Source organism: Crocuta crocuta, unplaced genomic scaffold (assembly GCF_008692635.1).
Source record: "Crocuta crocuta isolate KB4526 unplaced genomic scaffold, BGI_CrCroc_1.0 scaffold33, whole genome shotgun sequence".
Taxonomy (NCBI): Eukaryota; Metazoa; Chordata; class Mammalia; order Carnivora; family Hyaenidae; genus Crocuta; species Crocuta crocuta.
Window position 1 is genome coordinate 1418800 of NW_027529203.1, and position 21429 is coordinate 1440228.

Here is a 21429-nt window from a genome sequence, read left to right on the forward strand (position 1 = left end):
TAAAATCAGTATGATATAGATGACTTTGAAACCACTATAAACCAACATGCCAATCAAATATAGTATAAAACATATTCCTTTCAATTGCATATGGAACATTTATCATAATAGGATATATGTGGACCATAAACCAAGTCTCAATAAATTGAGATAAATGAGATAAATGATTTAATTAAATACAAAGTCTCAAAACATGAATAGGATATATGTGGACCATAAACCAAGTCTCAATAAATTGAGATAAATTAAATAAATGATTTAATTATATACAAAGTCTCAAAACATGAATAGACAAAAAAGATTTAAATCTTGTCAGGCATAGCATTGATGGAGCTAGTGAGTTTTAGCTAAGCAAAATAGGTCAGTCAAAGACAAATACCATATGATTTAATTCATATATGGAAATTAAGAAAAACTAACATGCATAGCGAAAAAAAGACAGAGGCAAACCAAGAAACAGACTCTTAACTATAGAGAGCAAACTGATAGTTAGCAGAGGGGAGCTGGGTGGAGAAAATGGTTAAATAGGTGATGGAGATTAAGGAGGGCACTTATGTTGTATGTAAGTATTGAATCACTGATTTGTACACTTGAAACCAAAATTACAACTATATGTTAACTAGCTGGAGTTTAAATAAAAACTTAAATAAATAAATGATACAAATTCTCTCCTCTGATCAAAACAGAATGAAGTTAGATTTATTTAAGATCTATGGAAAATGAAAATGAATGTATATCTGGAAACAAAATTCTTCTAAATAACCTATGGGGGAGAAAAATAAGTTCAAAAGAAAGTTAGAAAGCATGTTGGGTGAAAATGAAGGAACAATATATCAAAATTTGTGGGATGCTGCTAAAGCAGTACTTATGGGAAATTTTATAGTACTTAATAACTGTTAGAAAATAAGAAATAAAAGGTAATCAAATCAATAGCCTAAATTTCATCCTAAGGGAACTAGAAAAATAACAATGAAAAAAAATCAAGGTAAGATGAAGAAAAGGAACAATAATGACTAGAACAGAAATGTTTAAATTGGAAAAAAAATAGTTAAGGAAATTCAATGAAAGTTAAAAGTGATACTTGGAGAAGATATATAAAATTTATTTACTTCCAGGGAGACTGATTGGAGGAGAAAGAGAGAGAGTACATATTCATGATTTCAAGAATGAGAGAGGCAAAATAATTATAGATTCTTTAGATATTCAATCAATAATAAAAGAATGCTTTGAACAATTTTATGATAAGCATTTAATGATAAAACTTAGAATAAATTGAAAAATACCTCAAAAGGTATAAGACATCCAAAGCTCACTCAAAAATGTGTAGATAACCTGAAATAGCTGCATATTAAATTAAATTACTTTGCTCTTTAAAGCATTCCCAGTAAGAAAACCCCAAATGACTTCATCGGTAAATTCTATCAAATATTTACAGAAGAAATATTATAAATTATATGCAAACTTTTCCATTAATGTAAAGATGATGGAATATTTCCCAATTCATTATATGAGATCAACTTTATCCTGATACTAACAGCTGACAAAGACCATACAAGAGAATCAGATTACATCAGCATCCCTCCTAAACATAAATGTAAAAATTCTAAACACAACATTAAGTAATTCAATTCAACAGTAATAAAAGATAATACATCCTGAGCCATACGTGTTTTTTCCTATGATGCAAGGTTTGTTCAATGTAATTGAACATACTATAAAACAAACAGTTATAAACTTATGATTATCTGTATAGATAAAGACAAAACGTTTTAGAAAATCTAACATATTTCTGATATGAACTTTCAGTTAATTAGGAATAGAAATGAATATCCTTGACCTTATAAAAATCCTACAGTTAATATCATTCTTACTTTTAAAAATCTGAATTATACCTCCTAAATTTAAAAAGAAAAGATAAGGATGTCCACTCTCTCTACTTATATTCAATATAACACTAGGAAAACTATATAATACAATGAGTCATGACAAAGATGAATTAAGAGTAACTTAGATTCAAAAAGAAGATTGGGACTATCAATCTTTATTTGCAGACAACACAATCTTTGCAGCATAATCTTCTGGAAAATCTGTAGATATCAACATAAGAGCTACTAGAACTATTGAGAAATATTCTCAAACCACATATCCATTAAAGAACTTCTGTCTAGAATATATAAAACACCTATCAAAATTCAAAAATAAGTAAATAAGCTGATTCTAAAAATTGGCAAATATTTAAAGAGAAAATTCAGCAGTAATAATATTCAGATGATCAAGTAGAAGATGAAAGAAAGGGCAACAGTGCACACAGTTAGAATAATGCACTTTATAAGCATGAGGAAACACTATTACACAACCATTAGAATGTTTGTAATAAAATTATTTCCCATGCTAAGTGCTGTAAGCACGTGGAGCAGGTGGCACTTTCATACACTTCTCACAGGAATGTAAATGCTACGAACATGAATCTTCATGTCTCTCTTTTTGATAGTTAAAACTGGTATTAGTTCAACTGAATAAACAAATCCAGGATATCCATACAATGAAATATGTTCAGTTCTAAAATGGAATGGAACACTGATATATAAAACCACATCAATAAATATCAGAATAGTTATGCTGAATAAAAGAAGCCAAACAATATAGAAAACATACAAATGATTTTCTTTTACTTAAAATTCAATAAATTGTAAACTAATCTATAATTGCAAAAAGCCTATCTCTGTTGATCTGGAAATTTTATGGGACAGAGAGAGCTGACAAGGAGAGATTATTAAGGATCTTACTAATACCTTGGAGAGTAATGGATATATTCATTATCTTTATTTGGATGATTATTTCAGGGGTGTATGCATGTGTCAAATCTCATCAAATTACACACTGTATTACGTACAATTTATTCTATGTTGTTTGTATATTCTATCTCATTTTATTCCTTACTAAAGCTATAAAATCTTAAAAAATAATTAAAATGTCAGTGTCATTGAAGCAATATGCTACTCAGGAAAATTTTTTTTCTGGAAATAAATTAACATAGATATAATATAGTGATATATAGTTATTATACCAAAAGCAACAAATTTAGTTCAAGTTAGCATTCATATTTTAATATATTTAAACTTACTAAATTTTTAAGCATCAAAATGAGAGCAATTAAATATTTAATTGGCTAATTTTTATCCAAAACAAAATGTTTGATTTGACTAAATTAAATTTATTACCTTATTTTAGTAATTTGGCACCACCTGGTCACATCCAGAATAAAAAATAAAAAGACATTTTTAGAAAAATATTTATAATAGTAACCAAATTAATTTAATATTTTAAATAATTAATTAATTAAAATGCTTACTNAACACGGAAAAGGTTTACAGAGTACACAAAGAAATTAAGACTTCCTAAATCTTAATCTCAATAAACATATGACCTATTTATGAAATAGTCGTTTACAAAATAGATATTTCACATGAGCAAAATAAAATATTTGTAAAAATATACTTCAGGGGTGCCTACGTGGCTTAATTGGTTAATTGTCCAACTTCCGGCTCAGGTCATGATCTCACAGTTGGTGAATTTAAGCCCCAAATTGGGCTCTGTGCTGACAGCTGGGAGCCTGGAGTCTGCTTCAGATTCTGTGTCTGCATCTCTCTCTGCCCTTCCCCCACTCACACTTTCTCTCTCTCTCTCTCAAAAATAATTTTTTAAATATATACTTCAAATGAAGGGGATATTATTTTTGGCTGCAATGATCAGGAATAGATTTCTAGTGTGGAGGAGGAATGAACCCAGATTTGAACATCTGTAAAGTTTGAATAATCCAATGGGAAAAGTGTAGTAAAATGTCATTGCTCTTTTGGGGAACTAAAGTAATAATTCATAGATTTAAGTCACAACTTACATGACTTCCTTTTTATTATGCAATAAAACATAAATATCATTGACATTTAGTAAAGTATTAAAGGTACTAATAAGTCATATAAATAAACATTGAATCTGGTAAAAATGGCTGAAACAAAGGCAAGGATTCAACATACCATAAATCTATTAGGATGTGTTTGGGGTGCCTGAGTAGCACACTCAGTTAAACTTATGACTCTTGGTTTTGGCTCAGGTTATGATCTCATTTGTCAGAGACCGGCTCCGGCTGGGTCCAGGGGTCCCTGAAGGATGGATGGTGTTGGCGAGGGAGGGATGAGAGAGCCAGGAGAAATTCTTTCTGATCACCAGGCAAGCATCTCTGCTCTGACTGGGGCTCAACTTTATTTTAAAATTAAGTGTTTGGGGACAGCACAGAAGTGTCATTTGCCTTAGACAATGATTTCTAATAACAAACTTCTTTGATATGTAAGAATTTCTCAGAACAGAGATTTGTAGAAGACTCATGCATAACCTTTATGAACAGTGATTGAGGTGGGTGATTTAGATGCTTATCCTATGGGGAAGGAAGGTATCTTTAGCATATAAAACACTGTTTTAAGCATAAAAATGGTGAAGTTACTTCTATGTGAGCAGGGGTCAATAGCTTGTTTGTTTAAGGTGGAAGTATTAAGAAAAACATGTTTTTCAGGAAACACAATGTTTGCTCCCATAATCACAAAAGAAGCTCCTCAGTAAGTTCCTTCACAGGGAGCAATCAGTATATTCAAGGCCAGAATAAGTCACTCACAAATGCCTTGGGGTGCTAGTACTCCAAGCAGAAACAATTGGGTGGGGGTGGATATCTCTCCTTAACTCTAAATTAGGCTCTTTGTCTCAGGGCCAGACTCAATTGTAACTCTTGTGTTCTTAGCCCCCTTTATTATGTAAGTGTTGGATCTGCAAGGCCCTTGGAAGAGCCCTTTGACAATCATCCACAATGCTTTCATCGGATATCTCTTTTGAAAAGGTAGGAATATGCTTTTCCTTATGAGCAATCTATGTGGGGAATATCGGTCTGATCTGGAATATTGTGAGGCCTGGTTAATACCAGCAGCCTCATTTCCAACATGAGCCAGTAGTAGCAGAAGGGGATACCAGTTTTCATTTCTCATGGCAGGAGCTGTGCAAACACTGCCATTTCCTCATTGTGACTGTCATCTAGTTAGGTCAGTGCGGCTCCCAGAACCATTGTTTCATGAGTTTGAGCTCTGCATTGGGCTATGTGCTAACAGCACAGAGCCTGCTAACGATTCTCTCTCTTTCTCTCTCTCTCTCTCTCTCTCTCTCTCTCTGCTCCTACCCCACTCATGCTGTCTCTGTCTCTCTCAAAAATTAATAAACATAAAAAAAATGAAATCTAGGGGCTCCTGGGTGGTTCAATCGGTTAAGCGTCCCATTTCAGCTCAGGTCATGATCTCATGGTTTGTGGGTTCGAGCCCCACGTCAGACTCTGTGCTGACAGCTAGCTCAGAGCCTGGAGCCTGTTTCAGATTCTGTATATCCCTCTCTCTCTGACCCTCCCCTGCTTGCTCTCTCTCTCTCAGAAATAAATAAAACATTAAAATTTTTTTTTAATTTAAATCTATTAGGATGTGTTTATATTAAATGCTTTCATCCAAGAAATATCTTGAACTTCTTGTATCCTATCCTATTCTTCTAGTCTATCCTACTCTATTTGCTGAATACTTTAGAGGCACCAGAATATTTTTAGGAATATAAGAATATAGACAACCAAAGATTCTGTTATGAGATAATATGCTGAGGTTTGAAATATGCTAAGGCTTATGCAATGTGTTAGAGAATCACATACTTTTTTTCTAGAAATGTTTTCTTTTACGTTCCAGTGGTTGAATATGTACCCAAAAAGAAAAGCACTCAGGTGAATGGCTTCAGGGAAAGGATACAGGATTTTGACATTCCCTGAGAATAGCCAGAACAAAAAAAAGGTGAGGAGACTTAGAAAAACAAAGGTAAAAATTAGGTAGGTCTGGCCCAGTTGGTTTCAGAAAACTCAGATATGTTTGCTTATTAGGACACATGGTAGAGTAGTATGGAATGAAAGGAAGCCATAAAGTCAATAGTCATCAATACATATGTTAAGTGAAATCAGGAGATAGTATGAGGTTTTGTTATAAGATCTGTTAGATAAAGAAGAGTACATAAAACCAAACTAATGAGCAAAAGAAAAATAGAGTCAAGCCAAGAAACAGACTCTTAACTATAGAGAGTGATGGTAAACTGATGGTTACCAGAGGGGAGGTTGGTGAGAGGACTCGCAAAATATGTGTCATTTGTTGTAATTAGCACCTGGGGGATGAATGGAATGGTTGAATCACTAAATTGTACAGTTGAAGCTAATATAACACACTACATTAACTGTAGTGGAATTAAAATAAAACAAAAAATGTAAAAAATATCCCTGAGCGGGATGCCTGGGTGGCTCAGTCGGTTGAGTTTCAGACTTGGGCTCAGGTCATGATCTCATGATTCGGGAGTTCCAGCCCAGTATCAGGCTCTGTGCTGCCAGCGTGGAACCCACTTTGGATCCTCTGTCCTCCTCTCTCTCTGTACCTCTCCTGTTTTTTCTTCCTTTCAAAAATAAATATTTAAAACAAACAAACAAATAAAAGCCGTCCATTAAATACAACTGACTTAAAAAATAAAAACACGGAAAAAGAAATATACAGATGGAGCATAGTAGGTAGCGATAGCAAAAGAGAGTGAGTGGTGGTGATTAGACGGTAGGAAGGGAATGCATGTCTTCGACCACACTATACAGCTACCAATTGTTTGCATATATAAAAGTATGCTACGTTTTTATTTTTCAAAGTTAGAGACATCTAATTAAACACATTAACTTATATGTTTTAATTTATATAAAAACTACCTTCCATGGATACCTTTATTACCCTTGATAAGTATTTCCAGAAATATTGAGCTTTGGTAGAAAGTAATATGTTATTTAAGTTAAGTTTTGTTATCATATTTGTTTTCTGTGTGATCCTAAATGTAAGATGTGTTTTTCCAAAGATTTTCAAAATGAGATAAATAATACTAATTCAACCCCTAGTCTTTTGAGCTAATTGCAATATTTTGGATCTTTGAGCAAGTCACAATTCACTCAGGTTTTTTTGAGACATATAACTAATATTACATTTGAATTTTATAGTTCTTGATGTCTCAAATTATGGTTACAATACTGCATATTTTATTTGGAAATATATTCCATTGACTTAAATAAGAAGCTGGTTTTGGAAAAAGGGCTGCATTACTCTGCACATTTCATGTACTTATTATTGTCCAGCAGGGATTTTAAAAAGGATGTTCACAAGATAATTATTATCTGTTTCCTGTTGGCAGCTGCCCTATTTAAGAAACATAGAGGTTGCGATGTCCCATGTGACATATTTTGTGCTTCTCTTCTTGATGAAGGAAAGGGAAAGACTAAACTGATTTAAATTAAATTTCGGGAAATAATGCTTCAAAGTTTAAGTGCTTATATGCCAAGTTTCAGAGAAAAGCAAATAAAAACAGCCAAGTTATAAATCATTCAAGAAAGGGGATTTATGATGGAAACAACAAGCCAGGTTTAACTATAGCTTCTCTGCTGGGTTCTGCTCTACAGAATAGTTATAATAAATCGTGCAATGAATGAATAGAAAATAGAATTCTTTTAACTTCCTAAGGATAAACCCCTGAGACTTCTCTCTGACTTTGTATACTTACGCATGCATATCTCTTTTATTATTACAGATATTTTACACTGCAAGGACTGTATCATACTTGCCATCATTCAAAAAGCAAATTAGATAGTTGTATATGATCAGATGGATATTCATACTCTATTTTTTATTTTAATTTGGTACATTATGCATTTGTGCATAAAGTGTCAGGGTTTCACTACACCTTGCTGTAAGAAAACCTACCCATCTTTGAAGAGGCAATGGAAAACACATTTCTGAGCTGAAAACACCATTTGCAATTTTATAAACAACTTGAATATTATTTAAAACCTTTTTCTTCATAATTTTAGAATTCATTTTCAGGCTTATTAAAAATATAATTTCTCTTTTATCATTTTTGCTAAACCCATCCTATAAACTATTTACTTACAGACAATCCAGGGTGGACCAGTACATTTTTTTTTTCATAACTGGTATAGTTTTTTTCACCTCCATTTATATTAATCAAAATCTTGTAAGTTCTAAGGATAAAAAATAAAAGAAGTGATAAAAGAGAAAGCAGAGAGGATAAAGTGAAAAAGGACAGAAGAAACCAGAAGAAGGACATATAGTAGCACAGAGAGGAGGACAATAAATTGGAAGAAATATAAGGAAAAATATCACAATAAATTGTCTTTCAAATATAGGATTATTGGTGTTTAATATTTGGGTACTTGTGTATATTTGTTGTCTAAGAAATTGAAATAGACATAAAGAAAAGGAATACAGGAGAATAATTAAAAGGAAATAAAATTTTATTTTTAATTTTTTATAAGTGTTTATTTATTTTTGAGAAAGAGAGAGAGGGCATGAGTGGGAGAGGGGTTAAGAAAGAGGAAGACACAGAATCCAAAGCAGGCTCCTGGCTCTGAGCTGTCACCACAGAGCCTGATATGGGGCTTGAACCCACCAGCCATGAGATCATGACCTGAACTGAAGTCAGACACTTAACTGACTGAGCCACCCAGGCATCCCAGTAGGAAACAAAATTTTAAAAGTTCACATATCTGAAATTTTCCCACAGACTTAATGACTACTGAATAGCTTCATCTGTCTTACTCAGATTAAAAGTGCCTTAAAAGGTAAGCTCCTTTCTTATTTTGCAGTGCCTTAGAATCAGAAAATTATTACAACTTTATCACCTATCGTTTTTCAATTTGTAGACCTTTCTGTTAGGTAACCAAGAATAATTATTTTCTAAAGAAAAGCATTTTCAGATCAAATTGTTTCAAATTTTCAGTCAAAAAATGATTTTGTACTCAGGTAAAACATAAATGAGACTTCAAGCAAGGGGTCTTCTTTTTTTTAACGTTTATTTATTTTTGAGACAGAGACAGAGCACGAGCTGAGGAGGGGCAGAGAGAGAGGGAGATACAGAATCTGAAGCAGGCTCCAGGCTCTGAGCTGTCAGCACAGAGCCCGATGCGGGGCTGAACCCATGAACTGGGAGATGATGACCTGAGCCGAAGTCGGACGCTTACCTGACTGAGCCACCCAGGTGCCCCAAGCAAGGGGTCTTTATGCTCATCCTTAAATAGGTGAAAGAAGGGCTTAACATGTCAGAGTCATTAGGGAGTTTCTGAGAATAATCCCTCCTTAGAATTAGGAGGCCAGGAAAGGACATCTACTCTACTGGCATGCATTTCAAAAGTTTGCAGCAAAGTCAATGGGAAGAGTTTTGGGAAGTTCACCAGGTGAGATTCTCTTGCAGGGCTTTCTCATGAATATGAAGATAGGAAATAGGGAAAAAGCCTAATGCTAGGGAAGTAGCAACAACAGGGAAGAGACAGTGTGACAAAAGGAGGAATGCCACACTATTTTTTTTATTTCAACATGTCAATGAGATTTATCAAAGAGCAGAATAAAGTAGGAGGGAGAAAGAGGTGCACCCCGCAGTAAGCTGTTAGGTTAGGTTCACTGAAACTATTTGGCTAAGTTCATAAGCAATTATGTATTCTTGAATGGACAATTGGATTTTATTTACAACTGACAGCCTACATAATTAGAAAAGGCTATCCCCAATCTTTCCATATGATTTAGTTTGGAAACAACATCAAAGCTTTGTTTTCTTTAATGATGTTTATAAGGAATAGAAGAAAATTAAATGGTTATGGGTAATTGTAAGGTGCTACTTCACAAAGCAAGACTTAACTTTTGACCTGTTGTCAGGAGAATGTACACAAATGAAGTGGAAAAGAAATGGACTAGCAATCAGGGTTTTTATCTTGGTGTTGCCACTAATTAGCTGTCTCACCAAGAGCATCACGGTGTCTCTAAATTTGAATTTTCTCATCTGTATAATGAAGCAGTTGTTGATCTCCAAAGCCCTTTTCAAGTGCTCAAAGTCCATATACATTGCATTCTCTTTTCTGGCAGCACAGATAGATTTTTCCTGACCTATCCATGTGCAGTTTTCTGATCTATCGTGGGTAGTGCTATGCTCTAGTGACCTTGACTGGCAATGTTGATAGGTACAGTCTGTTTGACTGAGAGACTCAAAGTGATCCATTCAAGAACCAAAATCCCCACAACTGCCAAGTAGCAAAAGGCCCAATCAATGAACTACCCTGGTGACACTGTGATGCCAATAACTTCCTTGGGATGTTTCCATGAATATCTATTTGACTAAGAATGAACTGCATACACAGGGAAATAATCAATTAGAATTTCAATAACAATTGGACAAGATATACTCTCTTGAGAGCAAAATTACAGCTTATATTGCTTAATACATATAGAAAAGTTGGAAAAAGATCAGTGAATTAAGGAGATTATAAATCAACACCCATGACATGAAGAGTGCTTCTGTGAGGTAAAGTAGCATGTACATATATAGCATGCATGTATTTATGTTCTCTCTCTCTTTCTCTCTGTATATATACGTACATACGGGACACTGTAATTGTCATAAATATTGCTTTGGCTGTGAGCTTCTAAGGCTTTGTTTCAGTCTCATCTCAAAATCACTGGTATGTCTGTGCCATGGTATCTTGTAGAAATATTGACATACTATAGTTAAATTTTAATAAATGTGTTCAATTTGTGGTGCCTTTAACAATGAGAACAAAATGATGAATGTCAATGTACTTTTTAATAACACCTCCAAAATATCACATAAATAATAGAGTTTTGCTGTCTGACTATTAACCAATTTATCTAAGGCATGTTGTTTAGGAGAATATGAAACCAGTGAATATGAAACCAGGGTGAACTTTATTCTGTTATGTAGTTACAAACTTTATTACTGACATTTCAAAAGCTCTTTTTCAAAGGCTTTCTTTGTCTAAAAAAAGACATGATGAGACAATGTGGATAAATCAATATAACCCGTCATGTCATTTATCAAGAAGAGAGGCTGATAATGGGTCAGTACTGACACAGAATTCAAATTTACACATATAAAAGACTGAGCAAACCATATGGTCCACACTATTGTCTATGGACTAACTAAAGCAAATTGTTTTTCCCTTTTCTCTCCATTTCTTTTCTACTTGTCTCTTAGAAACTCTATTATATAATTTAAAACATTTACCACTCTGAACTACAATTTCACTTGAAAAATTCTCATCCAACCCAACCCTATTTCAGATGAATTCACTGAGTTCTAGAGAGTCAAAGTGATTCTCCAGAATCAAATAGTTTGTTATTAGTAGAGTTGGAACCTGGGTCTCCTGACTTCAAATGTAGCAACTATCTTTTAGCCTTTAGACATTTATCTTTTAGGCTTTGTTTAGGCTAAAATCAAGACCAATTATTTTTAATGTGGCTTTCTGGTATATTCAAAATCTTGAGTTTACTCAGGAAGTTAGAACTCATATAATTTTTATGGAAATTAGATTCCTTCTCAGGAGACATAATTAATCAAGTGAGAAAAATAGGAAACAGGGTTTTCAGCTATTAGAAACAGATATAATAGTTTAGGAGCCTTCACTGGACAGATGTGGGGGAAGCACTATATGGCAGATCCAGATGTTGCTATGTATCTGAACCCACATTACAGTGTAGCATCTGGACCCAGAATCACCTGAGAAAAGAGTCTCCATATAATTACCTGCCCAACCTTCCAAAAGAATCCTCTCAGAAAATTTTAAGTAGAGAGCAGCATACTCACTAATAAACTTTACAAAGGTGACTGACAATTGGCAGGGCCTTTGCCCTCCCCAGGCCCACAAAGGTATAGGACTAATTAATGAAAGCATAAGGAGTGAGCCTATTAAGGAAGTGAGTAAATGGGCGGTAGGACTTCTACATTTCCAGCAGGGTAGGTCCATGTAAAGTTCATAATTTAAGTGGAGAGAAAGAAGCCTGTTATTAGAAGAGTTACATTAATAGAACCATTACATTAGACTTGACAAAGAAACACTGATTAATTCCCAAGAGTCTTTTTGGGTTGGTCTTTGACCAATTTAGCACAATCTAGGGTTTGCCCCCATGCCTCTAAGAGTTTGTAATCAGAAAATTTGGCATACACTTAATGAGAACACTTAGACAAAAATCTCTGCCTTCTGTAGTAAATCAACATGAAGCCAAATATAATTTAAAATTGCCTTTATGAGAGATAGCCAGGACTAAGTATGTGGTGATAAATACTTCTAAATTTTTAGCATTTTATTTTGAAATAATATTATATAAAAGTCATAAGAGATAAAGTGGAATTTTAATGGCATCAAGATAAATGAGCCTGATGCATCTTTCTTCACAGTGGGGACATTATTATTAATGTGACTGGAATATCTATGGCCTGATGTCTTAAAAGGATGTGCCAATTTTGGCCTCTGTGACACTCATTTTACTTTTATGCCTAATCCATTCATAAAGGGCCAGTTCTCAGCAAGTCATACTGTATGTTATTTGGATTGTCTCCATGTTCAGCCTCTGAATTGATTCATGTTTTAATCCTATGGAGATAGAGAGCTGTATGAAAAATCTGAAAGATTTTCTTAAGCCCTTTTTGTAAGACATTGGAGCAAACCTGCACTGCTTGATACTTAAGGAGGAGAATATAACAGTGGGGATAAGAAATTTCCCCTAATTTTCCCCTCAAATCAGCTCTGTTGGAAAGTGAGGTCTTTAGGATTGTCAAAGACATATAACGAGATACAGATGCCTGGCAAGAGACTGTGCTGAAGTTGTGGAAGATATGGTAACCAGGGGAATATCACAGTCAAGCTTGACTTATTTTCAGCAATGATAGATCAGAATTCTTCATGAGTAGGTCTAAGAAACCCGTTGGTATCCCTGAAAGTACTTCAAGAGTATTGTGTTGAGGAGAAACATGAGTGACTTGGGATGACAGCCTATAATATGTAGACTATTAGTAATATAACAGTATTTTATCCACTGGCTATTAAAGAATGCTTAATTAGTGAACATTAAATGTTGAAGAATTTAATTTCAAAGGAAAACTTTACATCTTCCTTTACCAAGCACTTGACTCATGTGACATTTTACTATTCCTAGACTTCCGTGAAAATATATTCTGAAGCATCTCCTCTTTCTCCTAACCCTGGAGAAATCTATTGTTGAGCAAGGAGTTCATGACAGCATGACAGTGAAAAGGTTTATATAAAATCTAGAGCAATGGTTCAAAAATGTGACATCCTGGTTACTCTGAGCTTTAAGAGTAGGCAACTAATTCCCCAGAGACTTTTGTCCTTCTTGAAAGTGCTCACCAAGGGACCAAGGATTTCAGTCAGTGTCAATTGCTGAGAGTGGAATAGGGACTTCTAATTTTTCTAAAGTAAGGTAGAACATTTGTGAGCAACATTCCTGGGACTGCTCACCTAGTAGAAAATATTTACTAAATTCGGTCACTATTTGAAATGTTTAAATTGTTCCAACAAGAAATTCTAATTTCATTAATTGTTGATGCCTAGAAGAAAAACACTACTCATGAGACTAGTAATACATTTTTTATTTGAGTATTATACTCAAGGAATTATTATTAACATCACTCCAAATTATCACACATCTTAAAGTCTCTGTGTAACATACTGCCAATGCCTACAGGAAGTTGCACACTTATAACAAGTTTTGTTTTGGGTTTGTGTGTGTGTGTGTGTGTTTTAATGTACTTACAAGGCCTCAACATGTATAGTGAAGATTATCAAGATTCATCTGTACTAATAGCCAAACCTGTTTACCCCACTGGAACTTCTTATAGAATTTAATTGGATTATACAAACTAAAGGCTTATAAGGAAGAAAAATTAGGCTTTTTATATAAAAATGTTTTGAATGTGATAAAAGATGTGATAATGTCAGTTACTAAAAACTCAAATGAATTAGCATAGCCATAAATGTTTTAAAATACACAAAGAAATTCTGCATTTGTTTTGTAATTTAAGTATTAAATCTACTTTTCAGACATTGCACTTGAAATCATACATTTAATTTATTGAGGTTTTGAAAGAAATATAATAGAATCCTTTATAAAAAAATATTTATTTTGAGAGAGCATGAGAATGCAAGAAGGGGATGGGCAGAGAGAGAGTGAGAGAGAGAATCCCAAGCCAGGGCTTAATCTCATGAACGAAGAAATCATGACTTGAGTTGATATCAAGACTTGGACACTTAACCAACTAAACCACTGATAACATACAATAGGTGTCCTGATAATAGAGTCCTTCTTTTTTTTTTTTTTAAGTTTATTTATTTATTGAGAGAGACAGAGATGGCATGAGTTGGGGAGGGACAGAGACGGCATGAGTCAGAGAAGAGCAGAGAGAGCGGGAGAGAGAGAATCCCAAGCAGGTTCTTGCTGCCAGCACAGAGCCTGATGCAGGGATCGATCTCATGAAACCATGAGAGCATGACTTGAGCTGAGATCAAGAATTGGATGCTTAAATGATTGAGCCACCCAGGTGCCCCTAGAATCCTTTTTCTTCTTCTTCTTTTTTAATGTTTTATTTATTTTTGAGAGAGAGAGAGAGTGAGCAGGGGAGGGTCAGAGAGAGAGGGAGACACAGAATCCAAAACAGGCTCCAGGCTCTGAGCTAGCTGTTAGCACAGAGCCCAATGTGGGGCTCGAACCCACCAACCGTGAGATCATGACCTGAGCCGAAGTACAACACTTAACTGACTGAGCCAGCCAGGTGCCCCCCTAGAATCTTTCTTAAGCAAACTATATTCTAACACTACAGCCTCCCACAATTAAATTTGTTAATGAATGTCAACCTATATTTTGAATCTAAACAAAAACCTCATGTATTCTTATGTTAATTTTCGTGTTTTCCTGCATAGTAGGACAAATATAAAGACAAATTATTCACTTGAATCAATCATGAAAAGTAGGTAAATCTCAAAACAATTATTATGCTAAAGCTTGTGCAATCTGATCTTCTCTTAGGGTTTTCCTGTTGTTATTGTTTTGATTTTTTTGGTATGTTTTTGTTTTTTGCATCCAGTAATATAGATATAAAATAGGAAGATATCCCAGTCTATACTGAGGAAAATCTCTTTTTATAAAAACATTGGTTTTCTTTTTTAAACTAAAAGCACTGGAGATCAATTGTAAAAACCATGGAAATGTTTAGACTTAATGTTTAAACTATAGAAACTAGGGGCACTTGGGCAGCTCAGTCGGGTTGAGCTTCCCACTTCGGCTCAGGTCATGATCCCCCTGGTTTGTGGGTTCGAGCCTGCACCAGGCTCTGTGCTGACAGCTAGCTCAGAGCCTGGAGCCTGCTTTGGCTTCTGTAGCTCCCTCTATCTCTGACCCTCCCCTGTTCATGCGGTCTCTCTCTCTCTCTCTCTCTCATTAAAAAAATAAACTATAGAAACTATTAAATAAGCAGATGAAGAATTCCCATTATATCATATTTGCTTATCTTTTTCAGTATGTGTGAGATGATTTTAGATGGGTGCATGATTATCTAGATCTAAGCCTAAAGAAATAATACTTACTAAAAAGTAACTGAAAAATATGTAGCCAGTGATGCAGCAAGTGAAAAACACAACAAAAGAGCAGAACAAATGCTGTTTTAAGATTCAGTAGTCTATTGCAAGAGTCAGGAATAAATGAATAATTGTTATAATAACAAGTTGGAAACACTTTCACTTCGTATAGTAAAGTCGAAACCAAATTTGGATATATGTAGTTTTTAATACATACTTGTTTCCAACAGGATGCTGGCTGTGACATTCTCTTCCACCTCCTCTTTTATTGGAAAGCTTACACATATAATTGTTCTATAATAAAGAAGAAATAGTATATGCTCTTTTCATTCAGCTATTTTATGCCCCAAAGCATGATGGGGGGAAATCACCTGAAAAGCCCTGGAATGAATGCACTATAAACCGTACTGTAACTGTAAATATAGTGAAATGACGAAGTAGTTTGAGATTGTTAAGGAGAAGTTAGAGGACAAATCCCTTTCAACTTAGTTATGGATTTTTCAACTCCCTGGAACATTTGGCTCTGGTTTGACAGCACAAAACACACTGCAGAATATCTTATCTCTTTTGTCTGAAACCAGAGCAGCCACATTGTCACGTTCTGGCTGACTGATTCTCGTGTTGTAATTCAGTTTGAGCACGACTTTTGTAGGAAATCTGGGACAGGGAAGAAGATGGCGATGATGAGGCTCCTGGAAGGGTGAAAGGCTAGCACACCACTGAGGAGGAAAGTCTCTGTACATAACTTCTCAGGCAAAACCTTCAGAAAAGAAACAAAATAGTAACCTCTACATTCACATCACATTTTCTTTTCACAGGAAGTAGATAATTTGTTTAGTAAATGTTCTAAAAGAATAGTTCATAATACTGTTTACAAATCATTACATATGTGTCAAAGAACAGATACAATTGAGACACTATGTCATTCAGCATTTGATCTATTTCTCTTCTATTATATAAAGAATTTTCCTTGCCAAACAGTATACTGCATTATAAATATTAGGAGGATTTACAAAAGTTGCTTTTGAACACTGTGAGCCATATAGATATATATAAACATTGTGAGTTTATATATAAATATATAAAGTTTATTAATGTATACCTATATATGCCTTGGATATATATGTGTACGCCACCAGGTCCTGACACAAATCTCCAAAAACCCTTCAAAATAAGGAGCAGTAGGAAAATCTTTTGTTCTAACATTTAGTCTTTGACCCCAGTTCTTGATACAGAGCCTATAAAGACTTTATCATTTTTTTGGATGATAGGAGCATCTAAATCTGGGCTCCTAAATCTCTTGGAATCTTTTGGGTATAGGAACACTTTTCTTTTAATGAGGTGACTCAGGTGGCTCGTGGATTGGGTCTGGTCACCAGAAAGTTCAAGCCATGATTAGAATCTTGGGACTTTCAGCCCAGCTCTATGTATCTCTTCATCTGGCTTTTTATCTGTATCCTTTATTATATCATAAACCGATAGAAGTTAGTGTTTCCCTCAGTTCTGTGAGTCATTTTCACAAACTATTGAACCCAAGGAGAGGCTTATGAGAATACTGATTTACATCCAGTAGGTCAGAAGTACAGGTAATATTTCTTATTATTTCACAATGTGTAAGAGTAATTTTTTTGAAATTGCTTTAACATTTATGATACAGTGTTTAGCAAAGAAAATTATTTGAAAGAAAAGAGAAATAGATCAAATGTTAAAGTGATAGAATTGGGGGCACCCTGTGGGACTGAGCCCTTAACTTCAGGGATCTAATGTTAACTCCATGTAGACAGTGTCAAAATACAGTTGAATTGTAGGACACCCAACTGGTACCACAGAGAATTGCTTGGTATGGGAAAAAACCATTCGTTATCAGTGACAAAACTTATTTGTTTGACCAAACTTTAGTCAGGCTCTTGAACCTTCTTCTAGGTCTATCTGTACACTTTAGATTCCAGTTTTAGCAAGTACCCTGATGAGTCAGTTTAAACATAACCCCCTACTCCTTATATCTGACCACCCTTGATATTTAGTAAGCTTCCGCATCCTCCACCATCCCTCAGGCCTGGCTTCAGCAAGAATCCTATTAGGTTGGTTTAGCAGAATTCCCCTTACTCCTGATGTGTCTCCTCTTAGTAATTTTCCATTCACTGATCCCCACCCTGTTCCTTGGCTGTAAATTCCCACTTGCTCATGCTGCTTTGGATATGAACCTAATCTCTCTCTCACTGTAAAATCTCATTGCAGTTGTGCCTATTTCTATCACAACAGTCCTGAATAAAGTCTGCCTTACCATCTTTAACAAGAGTTGAATAATTCCTTCTTTAACCCTAGAGATGTCAGCAGTGCGCTGTGTGAGTAGTAAATGAGAAATACACAGAACTGTTTTTTTCCCCTTTACACACTTCTATAGATGACTCAAGTTTCAATAACTAGGTATTTTTTATTCATTTCTGTTTTGTAAGTTTACAGCTATAACAACATGACCAATGTGTCATGAAGAATTCTCTAATAAAAGTATTAGTAATTCTGCTTCTGTAAAATTCAAGCATTCACAAAAGCATTTAAAATAACTAGGAAACATCACTGATGAAAAACTTTATGTAGTCCACACATAGTGGACGTGAAAAAGTTAGGTAGCAAAGTTCCAGGTTATTACAGCTGGATTGCTGGTAGGATGCATGCCTTATAGTGTCATTAAACAGCTAATATAGAATCCGTTACTTCTGCCCAGTGGCGGAGACTTTTTTTCTAGGTAGCCTCTAAACTATTTTCTTCCCACAACTCTTAACTCAGATGTCTCCTACTACAACTGCGGAGATGAGCAAAGGAAGGGCGTAGAGCAAAGATTTAGTACCCAGGGAACTAATCCCTTCCTGCATGTCCAGGAAATGTTGGTGAAGTTTTGACCAAAGCTTTATGAAGGACGGCAAAGTACTATTTCTGGATCTCTTTAAAATCAAACTAGGAAAAACAGTAGCCAGACATTGGAAGTGTGTTTAATGAAGACTCCATTTTAATCTTGTTAAAAGATAAGCAGCTGACTTTTAACATAGTCATCTCACATGAGATAGATAGAATTAATATCCAACAAAATCACTAAAAAAGACTGCATAAAGAACTCCAATATCATTAACAACAAGTCATCCATCAGACAAATGTCAAATGATATGAACTAAATAGGAACAGAAAATGAATTTATTAAAAGGTGTTCAATTATATTAGTAATCAGAAAAATGGGGGGAGAGGGATATGTTGATATACAAATTTATACCCTTTAAAGACAAAAATAGTGTAAAAGAAGATGGACAACACGTAGTACATATTGGAAAGATTTTGGAGAAATGGAAACTCTCAAACTCTTTTGGAAAGAGGGTAAATTAGTATAACTACTATGCAGTGTGTTAGAGAGTATGTAAAATTTTTAAGTGTTTTAAAATAACTTACAAATTAATTAAAAATAAAGAATACAAATTTAAAACTGTAAAAAATGTTTTAATATGTGAATTTGCTTGCAACACTAGATATATAACCTACATGAATGTTTACAAAACATAGTAGAAAACTTATACGATTGTTTATTGGATACCTCTTTATATAAAGAAGGAAACTGGAAAAAAACAAAAGCCCTTCTATATTTATGTTGATATATAAAGGGAGGTATATTAATATAATGAATCATAATCCATCCATTAAAATGAGTAAATGAAATCTCTCCATATCAATATGGATATAAATATCTAAAGACAAATGAGACAATACAAACTATGCAATAATAATTTATGTAAACTTAAAGACAACTATTTCAAATTTTCCATATAATTAGATATATTAGCAATAAATTTGAAAAGAAAGGAAAGGGATGGAAATGGGCCAAGAAAACTAATGCAGGGAATTTCTATTTTTCCTCCTATTTGTTAAAAAAAAATCCAAAGCTAATACAAAGCATATTTATGTTTACTAATTGTGGCTATTTACATTATTAGTGGATTATATTTATATTTGCACTTATTTCAAAATTAAAATATTTAAAATTATTATGTAATATGTAAATTAAATGTTGTAACAAGAAATAATGAAAATTCAAAGAATATATAGTGAAAGAGAAGACATTTTCAGTTATGCAGATTCACGAAGGAAGGTTTTCAGAGGAAGGGAAATTTATTACACACAGAAATATCTACTATGTTGTAGAAATATAACATGACCCTTCAAAACAATTGAACGTGCAATATGTGTTTTGAATTTCCTAATGTACATCATTTCATACTTCATCTTCACAGTCCACTCATGAGCAGAACAGCTTTCATGTGTTGTTAGCTGTTAGTTATTAGAAATACTATTTAACCATAACTACACATTTCAAATCCTCAATATGAAAATAGTTACAAAGTTACTAGTAAGACATTTTCATCAAATTTTGCATTAATTTTAAACATTACTGATACAAAATGATTGCAGTAAGAATACATATGTGAGTAGGAGAGTTGGGTGGCTGAGTCAGTTAAGCGTCTGACTCTTGATTTCAGCTTACCTCATGATATCACAGGTTGTGGGATCTAGCCCCACATCAGGATCTGCACTGACTGCATGGAGCCTGCTTGAGATTTTCTCTCTTCCCCTCTCTCTCAGAGCAAATAAATAAACTTAAAAAAAAAAGAGAGATTAAAGATATTAAAAAGTATTTATATATGTAAGAAGTAGTTATTGATGATATTTAATCAATCAAACTGTTCTATTCAATTTCTGAAATAGGAGTTTTATTAATTATTTCAATCCAAGGAAGAATTAGAAATTGTCTGAAACAACAGGTTTGCTTTTGAGTTATTGAATAATATCACTTTCAATACTAAGTGTATAGTGCCAGATTCCTGATATAATATACTTACCCACAATTTCCATGACTCTGTATTGTGAAGTAAGACAAAGATTGATGAACTACATTTTATTTGTCTTCATATAAGAATAGAAGATTTTCTACAGTTCCCTTCTTGCCACAAGACAGTAAACTAAATTAATATCTTTATGATATATAATTCCTTGAGGAATAAAAGCTGAAGAACATCATTGACTCTTCTCTCCATCCTCTTGACTTTTTAAAGTCACCTATTGTATTTATAAAGTGACAAAAGAAATTTAAAAATCCCAGAAGTAGAATGACTTATTTTATTATCCTGTTGGTCAGCTTACAACAGAGCAATTCCATAGGTAAAGAAATGCAGAAAGAACAGTCTTACAGAAAGTCAAAGTTGTAGCCAGGGATAAATATAGAATATATTTCAGGAGATGTACCAGACAAGGCAGAATTCAAAAATATTGTGAGATAGAATCCATATCAAGGATGATTAATAGAATATGTGGGAAATCATAACTTTAAACCCTTTTTATTTGTGTCAGTTCATCTTTTTCTACCTCAAGTTCCTTTGAACACACACATTTTTTAAATTCATTTGCTGAGGATCAACTTCAGCATTTGAGGAAACTGGAAAATATACTTCCCGTGTTTGTACAAAAGATATGACAGTGAATTAAGATACCCACATTTTGGGGTGCCTGGGTGGCTCAGTCAGTTAAACATTTGACTCTTGATTTAAGCTCAGGTCATGAACACATGGTCCTTGAGTTTGAGCCCCACATCAGGCTCTGTGACAACAAGGAGCCTGCTTGGGACTCCCTCCCAATCTCTCTCTCCCTCTCTCTCTCTTTCTGTCTCTCTCCCTCTCTCGCTCTCACTCTTGCTCTCTGCCCCTCCCCCACTTGCTCTAGCACTCTCTCACTCTCTCTCAAAATAAATAATCTTTTTAAAAAAATATACCCACATTTTGTCTAGAAGTAAAATAATTGAAATTTACTCTTAAATTTTTTATATTGAAATGTTTGTGTCAAACTGAAACAAAACCCCA

General features: G+C 34.2%; 1 protein-coding gene across 3 annotated transcripts in view; it reads left to right on the forward strand.

The window, feature by feature from the left end:
* Positions 1-21429, forward strand: part of LOC144226839 (uncharacterized) — a 394135-nt gene that overhangs the window by 330019 nt on the left and 42687 nt on the right. Inside the window, exon 5 of one of the 3 annotated variants that reach the window (XM_077758355.1) lies at positions 4790-4885. The exons of the other annotated variants lie outside the window; for them this stretch is intronic. Within the exon in view, the coding sequence (XP_077614481.1) occupies positions 4790-4885 (96 nt within the window). The remainder of the gene's footprint in view (positions 1-4789; positions 4886-21429) is intronic. 3 annotated transcript variants of the gene reach the window in all.